At 40.2% G+C, this 14,721-nt stretch overlaps 1 protein-coding gene across 3 annotated transcripts in view; it reads right to left on the bottom strand.

The window, feature by feature from the left end:
• FIGN (fidgetin, microtubule severing factor) overlaps window positions 1-14,233 on the bottom strand; it is a 106,188-nt gene extending 91,955 nt beyond the window's left edge. Inside the window, exons 1-2 of one of the 3 annotated variants that reach the window (XM_048309651.1) lie at window positions 12,733-13,050; window positions 11,768-11,938 (exon numbers count right to left, since the gene is read on the bottom strand). In XM_048309651.1, coding sequence (XP_048165608.1) covers window positions 11,768-11,792 — 25 coding nt within the window. In that variant the 5' untranslated portion in view covers window positions 11,793-11,938; window positions 12,733-13,050. Of the gene's footprint in view, window positions 1-11,767; window positions 11,939-12,732; window positions 13,051-14,025 lie in introns of those variants that run through there. The other 2 variants (XM_048309653.1, XM_048309652.1) reach the window with 2 other exon arrangements.
• Between the last annotated feature and the right edge of the window lie 488 nt (window positions 14,234-14,721).

Below are 14,721 nucleotides of genomic sequence, written 5' to 3'. Positions count from 1 at the left end.
GCCTTCTTACCACATAATGAACATATTAATAGCTATCCAGTTCTTGCTTACAAACTCTAGAAAATATCCCAATTTGATATCGGGTTTTTTTCTGTTTGATATAGTAAAAAGAAACACTAGAAGAAAAGTAGTTATTTCTCCTCTAAATAGTTAAATGGTAAGTTAATATCTTTCATGAAAACTTCATTATTGCAACGACACAATACTACCGAGCCTATTCATACTTAATTTTCTTGTAGAAATTACATTATACAACATGGCATATAATCGGTTCTGAGTGGGGGTAGGAGAGAACCAGTCGTTAACTACGACTAAAATTACCAGTTTTCCAGTGCAGTTGTCTTCTAATTAAATTAAGTGTAGGGCATGGTCATTGAGATATGCTATAATGATTTGCTTGGAAGTATTTTTCCCTTTTGGTTCCCCCCCCCCCCCCCCCATCAGAATACCTTACACCTTTCAAAACTAGAACAGCGTAGTGGAGGGGGGGGCAGTGCTTTTGGCAGATACCATGCCAAGGCATGTATTACTCACCATCCTCCCACCCACAGTCAGGAATGCAGCTCATCTATTTCTTAGCTCTTTCCACTAACTCAAATGCTCAATACTGCACCTCAATTGCTATTTCAAAAAGACAAGCTTCTTAATGACAAAGTAGGCTGCCATTTTATTAGCAGCAAAATAAATAAAACTGTAGTGCTCAATGCTGCATCAAGCTACAGTGATGCCTGTATGTACTCTCAGCTGTTAGGGATTACACCCAAACCCAGTTCTGCTCCAGGACAGCTTCCAGCTGAGTATCTGACAATGCCAGTACTGTACCCAGGAGCTGAGATCCAGAGAGCCTTGTGCCCCAGGAGCATAGTAAGTGGGCACAAGTTTCTCCTCACTTTACAGTTAGTATTTTCTATACGATCTGACTTAGAGAAGAAATAACTTACTACATCAGGGGCTCTTATCTTTACAATAAACAACTGCAGGTCACCTGGTAGCGGGCACAACAGATATTAAAGTGATTATAGCCTTGATCTTAGTCCGAAGATAGAATTACATATGTGTTGGTAGAGATGTCAGTAAAACCATGAAGAATGGCAGTTTTCTGTGTTTTAGAAGCTCACTATTTTTCTGTTTACTACATTTCAAATACAAAAGAGTTTCACAGTGGCAGGGTAAGACCAAGAAGCTGGGAATGGGGGGGGGGGGGGGGGTTGTGCTGGGGGATGCGGGTGGAGAGAGAAGAGGGCATGGAATGGCTTTGAAAAGCCAGGAAGGAGAGATTCTGTTTCTCTGCAATGGGTTTGTATCAGCCAGGCTTAAATAATGGTATTGCAAATTAAGGCCCAGGGGAATTTGGAGCGTACAAGTAAGCTTTTGTTCTCCAAACCCCAAAAGGTATGTGGGAGATTCGGGGGTTTGTTTCCATTTAAATGGCATATGTATTCCTAAACAATAAGTTAAGCTATTTTGCTCTTTTTATTGTACAGCCTTGCTGATTCAGTACCTGTTAGGAAAGATACTATTCCCAACCAATATAGCAACCACTCTTTAAAGTAACAATTATCTGTTACTGTACTTATCACTTTCATTTACTTGCCTTCAGAACTTCTGAACAAGGAAGAAAGCAACAAATCTAATGTAATAAACCTCACAGGGAGTGGGGGAGGAGGATGGGAGATGGGGGAAGCAACAGATCGAAAGAAGAGTGCAGGTAGAAGTCATTTGAAGGGATGCAAGCTTTCCAGTGTAAACACAGAAGCTAATTAGTATGTTGTGATTTTAAAACATATTCTGTTATCAGAAAGCAAAATAGGAATCTGTACCATAACAAAAAAAAAAAAAAAAAAAATCATCTTATGAAGTCTTTAAAGCAAGTGGACAAAAACATAGGCACACACAGACAATACACCTCCACTGCCCCCGCCCCACACACATGTACAGATACAAAATTGGGTTAGTTTTCTGTAAATAGGCTTAGCTGCTGTAAATATATCTCAGGATCTTTCACACTGTAAGGTTTCTATACAAAACCAGTTTAATCTAAGTCCCTCTGATTATTATTAGAAACTCATTATTTGAGGACATCTATCTTTACAGTAACTATGCACCATTAAGGAGCACAATGCCCATAATTGTTTAAAAAAGCCATGAGGGGGAGGGGGAAGGGAAGAGGATCAGGAGGAGGGAGAAGATAACTAAGGGAGATTTTGCAATTAGAACAGCATCATCTACTCTGCATTTTGCCCCTTGGAACATCGACACAGTAACAAACAGTTTAAAGTTTCCTCTGCACAAAATCACAAATGAATCATTCCTTATACCGTTATTAATACATGGATTTTTGTCCTGATGAATTTAAAATGTGTTTTTACAACCACCAGGAAAAATCAAAAGCTCTGTTTCTCCCATCATACAGCATTAATACCTCAAGACAGAGATTGGAGCATTTAAGTACAAATAAAGCTAACACCTACCATTTTCTGGGGAAATTCCTTAGAACACCTAGCTTCTAAGATATGTTGCAAACCTGCGTATCGAAAGTCAATAGAAATTGCAGGGACTCAGTGCCTCTGATAACCGAGCACCCAAAAGTGGAAAGCTGAATCGCACTTGCTGAGATGCAATACTATTTGTGATGTTATCTCAGCCACTCAGACCCTTCAAGCTCAAACTGCAGCTGTTGTAATGCTCTGAAACAGAGAGGAACAGTAACTTTAGCCAAAAAGGACTTGACTGTCATGAATGAAAGTAGTGAATTCTACAACCTCTACGCAGATGACATCCTGGGGAAGTGGGGGTGGGGTGGTGTTTGCTAATTACTCAATAACAAAACATCTTTCCTTAATTAGTGGTGAAAATTATTACTCCAAATAAATACTAGTGTCAATTTGTTATTCTGTACCGTATGGATAACATATCACAGTATAACTCAATATTTCTAACTAGTGAATACTTTTAAAATGTCATGTATTAAGGCACTGTATATTCACAGTCTCTATAAGCACATGATGAGATATATTTTACCAATATCTAACTTCAAAAAACAAAGGCTTCTGATATTTACTGAACCACGTGTTTCAACAAACATGTTCTCTGAATTTAAGGTGTGCCTTTGATATGACTGCCACATTGACAAATGCTAGGGGCCAAATAATGACAAGTGCTTCATACTCCTCATTACATAGGATTTACTGACATTAATCTGAATAACAGTGCTTGATGGGATGACTATGGTATCAACAAAATTCATGTTACTACTAAAGTTTTTAACTGAAAGTGGAAATATAAATCAGTGTTGTAGAATAAAGAATGCCTAGACAGGACAGGAGTATGAAATACAATGAATGAAAGTCAAAGAAGAAGATGAAAATCAATGGTTAAAAAAGGTTAATTGCTTCATGAACAGTTTCCAAAATATACTTATTACAGCTTTTATTGAAGGTAAAGAGCAAGAAATAAAAAATTATCAGAAATTCTATGAACACATGAAAAATTATTGTCTTTAAAATGGAATATCTGCTTATTTATAGTATGCTCAATACAGTATCACTATAGTTATGAAGTTAATATAAAGCCTTATAATATAAAGATCCAACATTAGTAAACACAAAACCACTTAATTTTGTAAATCAAGTCTTCATTTAGCTGAAGAGTTAATAAATTTAGTCTCCTTCCATACTAAAAAGAACTGCATGCTGATGGTTTAAATTTGATGAATTTTAAATCCAGCAATTTTCTGACTGAATGGAGATATTCAGTTCACAAATTATCACAGGTAACTTTAAATCTATATTTTTATAAAAAACAACACAGACTGTTTTAATTTAAATTTCTCTACTTAGTAATGCAGATGACCTATTGATTAAGCTTAAAGATCTTCAGCAAACTCCAGATGTATATTAAATAAAACAATTTCATAGAGTGCAAAACAAATTAATAAAAACATTGTCCAAACTGAGTTTTCATACAGCCACACTGCACTGTTATTTAGAGCTGCAAGGGAAACAGAATTGTATCCACATACTAAGAGCATATTTCTACAATACTGTATGTAGTCATGTGGTCCACAAATGCCAACAACAAGGGACTGAAAATAGGATCAATTCTTTTCTTTCTCAGAAACAATCTTGTAAGCATCTGAGTTCCTAAAGACATAAAAGAATAGCTACTTTTCTGAGATCTTTTTGATATTGCTCTTCATGGTGGAGCTATCCACAAGTGATGGGAAAGATCTCTTTTGAAAGTAAATGGCGCTCCTTCAAATGTGTTCAGAAACATCTTTGCTGTTCCGTTTCTCTGTTTCTCAAGTCTAACTTGAAAAAGATGCTTGATTTTTCAAAATTTGGTTTAGGTATCACAATGGGATACCTAATATCAGTCAGTGCTTGCAAACCTTATTCTTCCAGCATAGAATCTAGCTGTTTCTTTCTCCTGTGTCACACAGGAGGCTGAAGTATCAGACAGGTCTAAAGAAGACAGAGGATGTTAACCTGCACTTCCTCAGAATCTGTGATGAGTAGGTTCATACTTTCAACATGACCACACTGAGCCATAAGGCATATAAATAACTACTTTCACCTAAAAGCACAGCTATCAGAGCAGTTTGTACAGCAGGGCTGCCAGTTCATAGTATTTTTAATGTCAATATTGATACTACTGTCATGGATTAATAATTTCTGCATATAATTTTATCATTCCCATCCACCCTCTGCTGTTGTTCAGTAATACAAAGTAATTGTTGGCTCTTCCCTCACCATGTCTCCAGAAGACAAGCACACAAGATCAGTTGTACTGTCTAGGAATATCTTTGCAGCACTACAGTTTTCAGTTTTATTAAGTGACAATTCAAGCTCACTGTATAAACGCTTTTTTATTAATGACTTGCTTGTATGTTAGAATGGAGGATACAGAAAGGCAAAAAGGTCTCAGATGAAAATAGGGATGTTATTTCCAACATATTAAAAGGCAAAACAGCAGTTGTCCTAAATCAGGCAAAAAAACCCCAAAACAACTTGAATGAAAACATGAAGATACATTCCTGCCACAAACCTCTGTGACCCACCTGGTTCAGCCCTTTCTCCCATCTCCTCTCAATATTCATTTTCAAATTCCCTTCAGATTAGCAGGAGTTACGCAAACACGCATTATATGTCCCTTAAGCATTTTATCACACTAAAGAAAACAAAAAGTTCAATTGTGACCTGTACTAGGAAGTCATTCATTCAGATTCTGCTTAATTAGATGTGAGACCACTATCTTAGTTCATGAAGTTTGACAACAGTATGCTCTTACTGCTAAAGTATTAACACAAGTAAGATACATATTACTCAAACCAATTTATCATCACCAATCTATAACCAGCTTAACACATGCAACTTTCTAAAATATCACACAAAATAAACTGTGGCATACATCTTCATATATGGAGCAATTCACCAACAGAAGTGAGCCATATGCTTTAACAAAGAGTACATGACATACTAAAAGCAGAATACAAAAGGGTTAAAACAGATAACAAAAGTCCAAGTAATACATGATTTCAAGGAATCTGGAACAAAAATGTACTTACATTACCAAAGTTTGTTATCATATCAAAATAATCTCAGCATTTTTGTCCACATACCTTTCAGGGTATTTGAAATTTAACTAACAACATGCTAGCAGTAGCTACACTGTAAAAGAACTGAGAAAAGAGTTTCTCAGTTACAGTTAAATAATATGACTGGTAATTGCTATTTCAGTATTTCACGGCATATCAGACTACACACTTAATAGACTATTATAAAAACAAAACATTTAAAAATCAGCCAGTGACATGACAGTCATCTGCAGTTGCATTATTTTTAATTATAGCCAAGACACATGAACCTTTTTCCCCTCTGCAGAAAAATGGTTTAAAGAACAAAGTTTTAGTCCATTATTCAAATAATGTATGGTTGTTCTTTCTATTATAAAAATACAATAGCTTTTGTAGTAAGGACTGTTGCTTATATGATTAAAGAGTTAGTTAAGTGTTATGAGATATTTGACAGGTACTGTTCCAAGCACTCGGAACAGACACACAATACTGTTATTACCATTCTGTGTGTGCCGATACCTCATAGCAACAGAGCTCGGCAAAACGAAAGCAGAGACTCCACATTTTCACCACTGCAGACATCTCCGTATGCCCTCATCAGTGGTGCTTTCTGCAGATTACACTTTTTCATATCCTTCCCATCTCAAACTGACGTGTAAAAGCCCAATCTCTCCCCACGTCTCTCAAGATTTTGGTAACCACGATTGACCAACTATTTCTCTTTCCTTTTCCCTCACTTGTCACACAGCGGGGCCAACCCCAACAGGTATTTAGAAGCAATCGTAGTGAAGTCCACTTGTGCTTAAGAGATCGCTGCAAATATAATCTTCTAAGAAACATTATATATATATATATATATAGTATATTATATATATATATATATATATATTCTCTTCAACATGCCAATCGGGGGGGTGGCAGGTACATTTATTAAAGGACTGAAACACTTAGGTTTTCTGTGACCTCCATTACACCTCCAGTGTAGGATCCTCTGCTCCTTGAAGGCGAGATTGTATTTGTCGAACCTACGGTAACATCTGGCAAGTGGTTTTCTCTGGTTTTCTCTATTAGCTACCATCCTTTAAAGGAATACAGTTTCATCAGTTTCATTAAGGGGAGATGTAAATATTGTTTTGATTGAGAGATTTATTTTTTACTTCTTTTTTTTTTTTAAGAAAAAATAAAAATTGAATTATCTTAAGGAATTTTCTTTATACTCGCATTTCTCACACACTCTATAAGAAATATCATTGACATAGGGTGAAAAGGTCGCATACCTCACCGAAATGGAGCCAAGTACTCCCGTAAGGTTTTTTTCACTGGGAAAATATCCCTGTAACTAATTCTATGTATTGGATTTTTTAATTATTACTTTAGCAACAAAACAACAACAAAAAAAAACTCTGGGCCTTTTCCAGCCGAGAGTTCTCTGAAGTCATCTTTCCCATAAGGAAGATAAGTTCTTCACTTAGAGGATAGCAATCTCTAGCAGCAAGATTTTAATACTCTGCAACAATATCAGGGATACGCAATCCTGAATTTACAGCTCTTCAATTGCTTTTATAGCTATACTATTCATTTTGGATCAGATGCTTATCTAAAATTCCCATACATCCATAATATCTAATTTAAAACAGCTTCCAATGAGTCAAAGAACAGTACTGAGGGAAAAAAAAAAAAAAAAAAAAGACAAGCCACCACAACGAAAACAAACAACAAGCAAACAAACAAACAAGCCACAGTGGTCCAGATTCTGGGAACTGTACATTATTGTATCTTTTAAAGCCAAATATTTTTCACACCAGCTAAGGATTGGGCCCAATAGGCACAATTCCACTTCAAACTTCACTTTTTTCACCCTCCATAGTACTGCTTCTCATCTGCTCTGTTAGTAACACGAGAATTTCTAATTTAGCTTATTCCGAATTCTTTTACAGTTATTTTTATGTCTTATCAATACCTGAGAAGGAAAAAAAATGCTGATTTATCAATTAATCAAGCTTTATGGACATACGATATTCCTCAATACTTCAGAAATGTCTGCAGAACAATTTCCTCCAATCGTAAGATCAATGAATCAATGTAAAACCCAGTAATTAAATTTATCAACTCGGTATCAATACAGCCAGCACTTTATGAAAGTATTGTGTGAAGTTTCTTCTGTTAACGGATATATTGATTGAGGGCAAAGAGCCAAATATTTCTATTATTAGATCTGGGGATGCAAGATCAAAACTCAGTCTGTTATAAACAACATACAAATGTTTCATATAGACAGATTTTATGCTGATTCTGTGCCATTAAACCCACCCCTAAAAAGCAGATAAGCCTTCTAATTGATGATTAAGACTACAGAAAGATCAGTCATTATATTCAATGCTTCTTATATGCATTCATTTGAATAAACTTATTGACAGAAACCATACAGAATAATTTCCCTCTAGAAATTATATTTTAAAAAGGAAAACAGAGGCATCTAAACAACAGCAGACTTCAAACCTTGTTCATGCAGCATAAAATAGCCTTATTAAATTTTGAAATTAACCTTTATAGTTTGAAAGAGATTTTCTCCATTGTATATAGCAGTTATTAATAGAGAGGTGAAAAATAAAGCCCTAAGATGACATATCTAATAAGAGCCATAATAAAAACAAAACCAAGAAAACATAAACACCCTCCAAATGTTCTACAGATCAATTTATAAATGGCTAGTATACAAACTATTCCAGAATATATTTTTAGTTGCTATCCCTTATTACATACGCATAAGCAAGTAGGGCACAAAAGTTCATCAAGTGCCATCTTTCAATTATAATAAAAAAAAGTAGCAGGGTTTTTTATATCAATAAAATAAAACACAAGAAATGTTTGTCTCTGCTTAACTATAAAAAAGCTTAAAGAACAGCTAATGACGTAAGACTCATCATTTCTCCCATGAACTGTATGATGAAAATATCAATAACAATACAATCTTCATATTTCTAAAATGCTGCTAGAATAAGCAAACATCCCTGTACTTCCACAATGTTGCAATAAATAAAACAATTTGATCTAGTACTGAAGGTATCTTATTATGACGGGAGGAAATAACAACAAAACCTCCAAACCCACCAGATTCATGTAGGAGTCACATCCTGTTACAAACGTCAAAACAACAATGAGCCTTTATTACCATGCTATGATTCCTTCATTTCAAACATGATTAATTAGCAAGTATAACACTCACCAAATCTCCCACCACGCTGCTGTTTGCTGCCTATTTTCAAATGGGTCTCTATCAAGTATTCATAAGCAGTGTTAGTCTCATTTACGACACTGAAGAAAAGAAGTCAAAGCATCCTGCTTTAAGGAAGATTTCACTTATACCCTAGCCTAGAAAAGCACAGAAACCAGAAACCCAACAACAACCAAACACCAAACCTCTGTTCTTCAAAGGATTCCTTGATAATCCAGACACAAACTTTATGCAAAATGAAGAACTTTTTTGTGAAGTTGCTAACAATTTAGATGGTTGGAAATAGAGAAAGATAAAAGAGCAGTTTTAGACTTTGTTTTGGTCTGGTTTTTTTTACTTGCAACCTCAACTTTACACTCAATTTGAAATATACTGCTTCTGTTGAGAATGAAAGCATGGTTCATGTGCTAAAAATGGATAGAAAAAGAGAATCAGAAGGGGAAGACACACTTAACAGTACTCTTATCATGTTTTAAGCTATACAAACAGATACCTTCAAATGTACCTTACTTGCAATAAACATTACTTTGGTGGTAAAAGAAACTTTGCTTCACAGGGATGAGAGGTGGAAACTGAGATTACAAATAGAAGAAGAAGAAACAAGACTAAGTGGCGAGGAAAAAAATTGCCTCTCAAGCTGAACTCTATAAATACCATCAGAAAGACAACAAAAAAGGTTCCATTTGGAAGCAACAGATGTATTCCTAAGCAAGAAAATATCCCCGATGAAATAATGCAGAGAGATTCATACAGACAGGATCTTCAGAAGCATGAAAAGAAATTGGCCTGTGAGGCAAAGCTAAAGTTTCAGTGTGAAAATAAAAATTAGCAGAAGATCCGATACCTCCTTAGTTTACCAGGCTCTTATATAAGAGATACTTGATGATTTTGTCATGCCCAGGACCACAGCAATTTTTAAGTGCAAATCAGTCCTACTCTCTCCAGCTTTCTCAATTTTATAAAATTGGGATCAAAAACATCAAAGCAGCTTCCACTTCGGACCTAACTTTTAGAGGATCAATGTGACAAGTCCACTGCTTGATAGATGTTTCTCTTGATAAACGACTTGTTCAAAAGAGACATTGTAGCTTTCATTTCCTGACCACAACACACTTTTAATTTGCAACAGCAGAGCTGCTCGAGTGTGACTAGTTCCCACTTTCCAGTCTTTCAGGACTGTGGCACTGTCAGGCCACATGCACGGGCAAAACAAAAACTCAGAAAGAGACGAATTTGCAGAAAGAATTTTAGCAAAACTTTTCCTCAAACAGGAACCTGATTATATTTTGATTTCTCCTTAACAGTGGGCTCTTAAACCCCCTCCCAACCACCCCCAACCCCTAACATTTTAGGGAAGCGAGGAAAGAGAGAAGTCATATTGGAAATATATACTTAATCACCACAGAATATATATAGCTGCCTAATAGTATCATGTTTATTATCCATACATATATTACTGCTACTATAATTATTATTATTATCTGGAATTGCATTAACAGTCCAAGCCGTCCACACCATCAAATTTCAGCTCTCAGCATACTGTCCGATTCCCGATTTAAAATTTATAAATGTAATATCCTCCTCATCACAAGCAGCAGTCCCATCTGCTCTGTATATATATTACAGCTTTAACATCACAGAGGGAAATCTCCCATCTGGCAATCACATTTGCTCCAACAGCTCTAGGAAAAAAAAAAAAAGAAAGAAAAAAAAAAATGTTCCGCTCTCGCTTGCTTGCTCTTCTCCTTAAAACTTTCTCAGAGCAAATTATGTGCATCTAAAATAAACAGTTGCCTTATTGATCGCTTCAAAGTCAACAAGTTCTAATGCAAAATGCAATCAGATTATTCCCATCATATAGCACCTGGGAGATGTTTAGCAATACAGTCACCTACACATCAAAATAGGAGTGTACATTGTGCAACTGCTCTCTCAATTTCTTTCTTGCATTCAGATGCGTTATTACAAGTGATCATCAGCACACACTCCAGGACCTCCCCCTTATCCCAAACACACACACACACACGCACGCACACACTCTCTCTCCTAGGGTCTCTCTCCATCCTTATTTGTTACTATCACACACAATTAAAAGTGAACAACCCCCTTTTTGGTTGCACAAAACAGACTAATAGTCACTTTTGTTGTTACTTCCTTAGCCTTAACTGCATACCTAGAGGTGCATCTACTGCACCACAAGGAGCTCTACTGAAATTCCCCATGCTCCATTTTATCTGACTTTTTGGAGGAGGGGGCAGCATGGGGGGCTGGAGAGTGACCGTTAAAATGAAGCCAGTTTCAGCACCTGATTATTTCATTCTGTTAAGCATTGAGAGCAGAGCAGTGTGAACCAGACACTTGTAAACTGAGCATAAAATACTCCTCATTAAATCGTATTATGCATTCGGCCACAACAGTAATTTTGTTTGTTTACATGCAAAACATTCCCTCACTCCACATCAGTTAGAATCTCTAGCAGATGATTACGCTGAAAGTAAGAGAGGGAAAAGCAGCTGGAGTTTCAATAAATCCTAAAAAAATACTAGTTTGCAAAGGAAAAGATGCATTTTAGGCATGTATGTACGAGCACACAGATGGTGTAGGTGTATCTATTCATTGCTACACGTTTTTGCCCTCTCCACTCCCCGAGTTTTACTAATTTACATACCACTGGAGTTCAGTGGTGTGTATAGTGCACTGCTGGGTAACATGCAACTTCAGGTTTTACAACTGAGATCAATACAATGGACAAAACTAATGCCATAATCGAAGCAGAAACGACAAACAAATGATAGCAAGAGAAAAAAAATGCTTATATATACACAAGAAAATATACTATTAAACATTAGGTATTTATTACAAAATATTGCATGCAGAGTCCTCAGTGCGTTATCATGCTATTTAAATCTGTCTTTGCTATTTAGATGCAAAGGAAGTAGATCCCAAAACGGACATACCATAAACACTGGTGCTACTGATCATTTCTTGCTGGCAGCACAAAAAGCTGAATTGGATTTTTCACAAGCAGGAATTCCAAAGGTTGCTTTTCATTAAAGCCACTTTTCCTCTCAGCTATCAAATGTCACTGCCTTGAAACGTGGGGCCCTTTCGTCAGGTATTCATTTAACCTACATGCATATAATTTAAGTGGGAAAGCAACATCAACAAAAAGGGGATCTCAGATCACAAGAGAAGAAGAAAGGGGGAAAAAAAGCACATGACCAGGAATGCAAGTCCATGTCAATTTCACTCACTCCCTTTGAAACTAACAAGAGCTCCAGGGAGGATAGTAATAGGATCAGTGGATTGTATTATACCATTAAATTATACATCTTTCTCTCCCTCCTGAGCCAACAATACGCCCACCACGCTGTACCCCCTCCAAGATGATGTGCTTACATTTTACTGCAACAGCTCCTCTGACATATTCTTGCTCCCCCCACCTCCCCCCCCCCCCCCCCCCCCCCATCCAAGACACAGTAATTTAAACCTAACTTTTGTTTTGCGAGATTCTTATTTGCACTTATTTGGTCAGAAGTTAGTTGTCTCAAAGTCCAGACCCGCGTTACCTGCAGTTTATTATTTTCAAAGCAACTTAAATCCAATTAAGAGGAGGAGGAGGAGGAGGTGGGGAAGGAGCTTGCAATCGCGAACTCTTAATCTGCCTACTATTGTTGGCAATGATCAAGGAGGAAAAACCATGCACTGCGATTGTATATCTGTACTTTCCAGACTACGATCAGGCAAGCAGACCGGAGTGCTTAGTATCAGAAAACGACCGCAAATTAGGCAAAATATTTAGGGCACGAACAGGCGATTAATACGCGGCTGTCTCGGAGAGCTTTAAGATTTAAGAAAATTTAAAACGATGGTAGGGAGACTGGGGGGGGGGGGGGGGGGGGGGTGGAGAAGATCCTCTTACCTGGAGATTTGGTACAAGAACCCGATAGGTTAGAGTTGCATCGATCCGATGTGTTTGCTGATGAATGGGGGCTCGGGTTAAGTGAAGGTGCCTATGATTTGAAATCATTCCAAGTTTTTGAAGGGAAGACTGACTGCAGCCTCTGCCATGTTGGAATTTCAAACCCAAAACAGCTGCTTTGCAAGGAGCCAGCATGCCAGCAGCTGGACGCCTGCGCAGAGCGCCGCCGAGCCAAATTCAAATCACTTTCACGCGAAGAGCCAAAGATCAGTTTTCAAAGGGGGAGCGGTGCGGGGGGCGGGGGCGTTCCGCGGTCCTGCGCGCCGGGGCCGCCGCTTCCCGCGGGGGGCGGCGGGATGTCCGCGCCGCGGCTCCGCTCCCCGGGGTGGCGGGACGGGGGCAACGGGCAGCGGGCTCCCTCCGCGCTGGCGGCGGCGGGGCTCCCCTGAGGCGCGGCGGCGCGGGGCCGGGGCCTAGCGGCGGCCCGCACCCGCGGGGCAGGCGGGCGGGTTCCGGCGGCGGAGGTTCCTCCCGGCTGCGGCCGCCTGCGCTCCGCCGCGGCCGCCCCGCGTCTCCCCGCCTGGGGCCGGTGGGGTGTCCCGGCTCGGCCGGCAGCGGCCTGTGTGGCTGCCCTGGCCAGCAGCTCTTGCGCCGCGTCCCCGGGCGGGCAGCGTCGGGGCTCGCTGGTCGCCACCGCCTCCCGCCCGAGGAAAATGGCCGGGGTGGAAGTGCCGTCCCGGCCCGAGCGGCGGCGGCGGGGCCGCGCAGCCGTGCCCGGCCCCGCGCTGCTCCCGGGGAGCCCCGGCCGCTGCCCGCCGGAGCCTGGCTGCTAGCAGCCGCGGCGAGGCATTCCCGATAGCCGGCAATGGCTGAGGGGCCCCGGCAGCCACACCTCCCTCTCCCCGCACTTCCCAACCCGGCTCGGCGGGGGATGGCAGGGAGCCAGCTCAGCTACCCCGGCCCACAGCTGCCGGGGACTCCCCTTGCATCAGAGGGATTCCCCGCGGGGGGGGGTTGTTAGACGGGCTTTACAGCCTCCTCATGCTGGCAGGGAAGGGCATATCGTGGCCTGGCGGCACAGACCGGGCCCTGCCTCTCACACACGGGTCTCCCCGGCGCGGCCGAACCCCGTGCGCCGGTGCTGCCCGGCACCCTGCTCTCCCCGCTCCATCCCCGCACACGTCTGCGCGCCCGCTTCCCTGTCACCGCAGCTGTGGAAGGGGGAGTGAGAGCTTCCCACGAGACAGGTCCACATTCCTGGGCTTGCACCTGGGACTATCAGAGCGTTTTTACCTTCAAACGGGGAAGAAGCCACGCTGTCCGGATGCTGTTCTTGGGCTTTGGTTTAGATTGCTGGACTGGTTTCACTTCCTCTCTTCCTTGTCCTGCTGTGGAGTTAAGGATGGTTTGGGAGGGTTGTTTGTCCGTCCTGGATATAGAGGAGACTGATTAAATTTTCTTAGTAAAAGTGGAGGATGTAGAGGCAGTTAAGGCTCTGGAGGAGGCAGGGGAGACCAGTCCCAGGGGAGTAGCATCTGCAGGAGTGGGAATAGGCTCGTTTCCCATCTGTTTCTTTTTGCAGTAATATAGTAGGCCTAAATAAAACTCTGAACTAGTTGCCAGCAGAAGCTGCTGTGAGCTGTCAGCCAGTCCCTATCCTACCCGGGTAATGGAGGAGGAAAAGAAAGGACAGGAAGGCCTGTCTAGTTGATGCTGTCCATGAAGTGATTTAGTCAATCAAAAATTATTTTTACCTGCTGGTGAAAATAGGCACCTTTCATGCTTTTGGGAGGCTGTAGCCAGCCCGGGTGACAAAGTTGTGCCTAAAGATTGGAAATAAAAGGACAAACCAAAAGGGCTAGACAGACTTCTGCTTATTAAGAGTATGGAAGATGTTCCTGGCTCACTTGGACAGCTGAGCATAACTCTAGAACTGCTACACGAGGAGAGCACTGCTGGTGGAATAACAAAAGTGTCCTGAAACAAGGA

The sequence above is a fragment of the Corvus hawaiiensis genome, chromosome 7 (assembly GCF_020740725.1).
Source record: "Corvus hawaiiensis isolate bCorHaw1 chromosome 7, bCorHaw1.pri.cur, whole genome shotgun sequence".
In the NCBI taxonomy this organism is placed as follows: domain Eukaryota; kingdom Metazoa; phylum Chordata; class Aves; order Passeriformes; family Corvidae; genus Corvus; species Corvus hawaiiensis.
The sequence above is the reverse complement of the archived record's forward strand: the minus strand, read 5'-3'. Positions and strand labels throughout refer to the sequence as shown.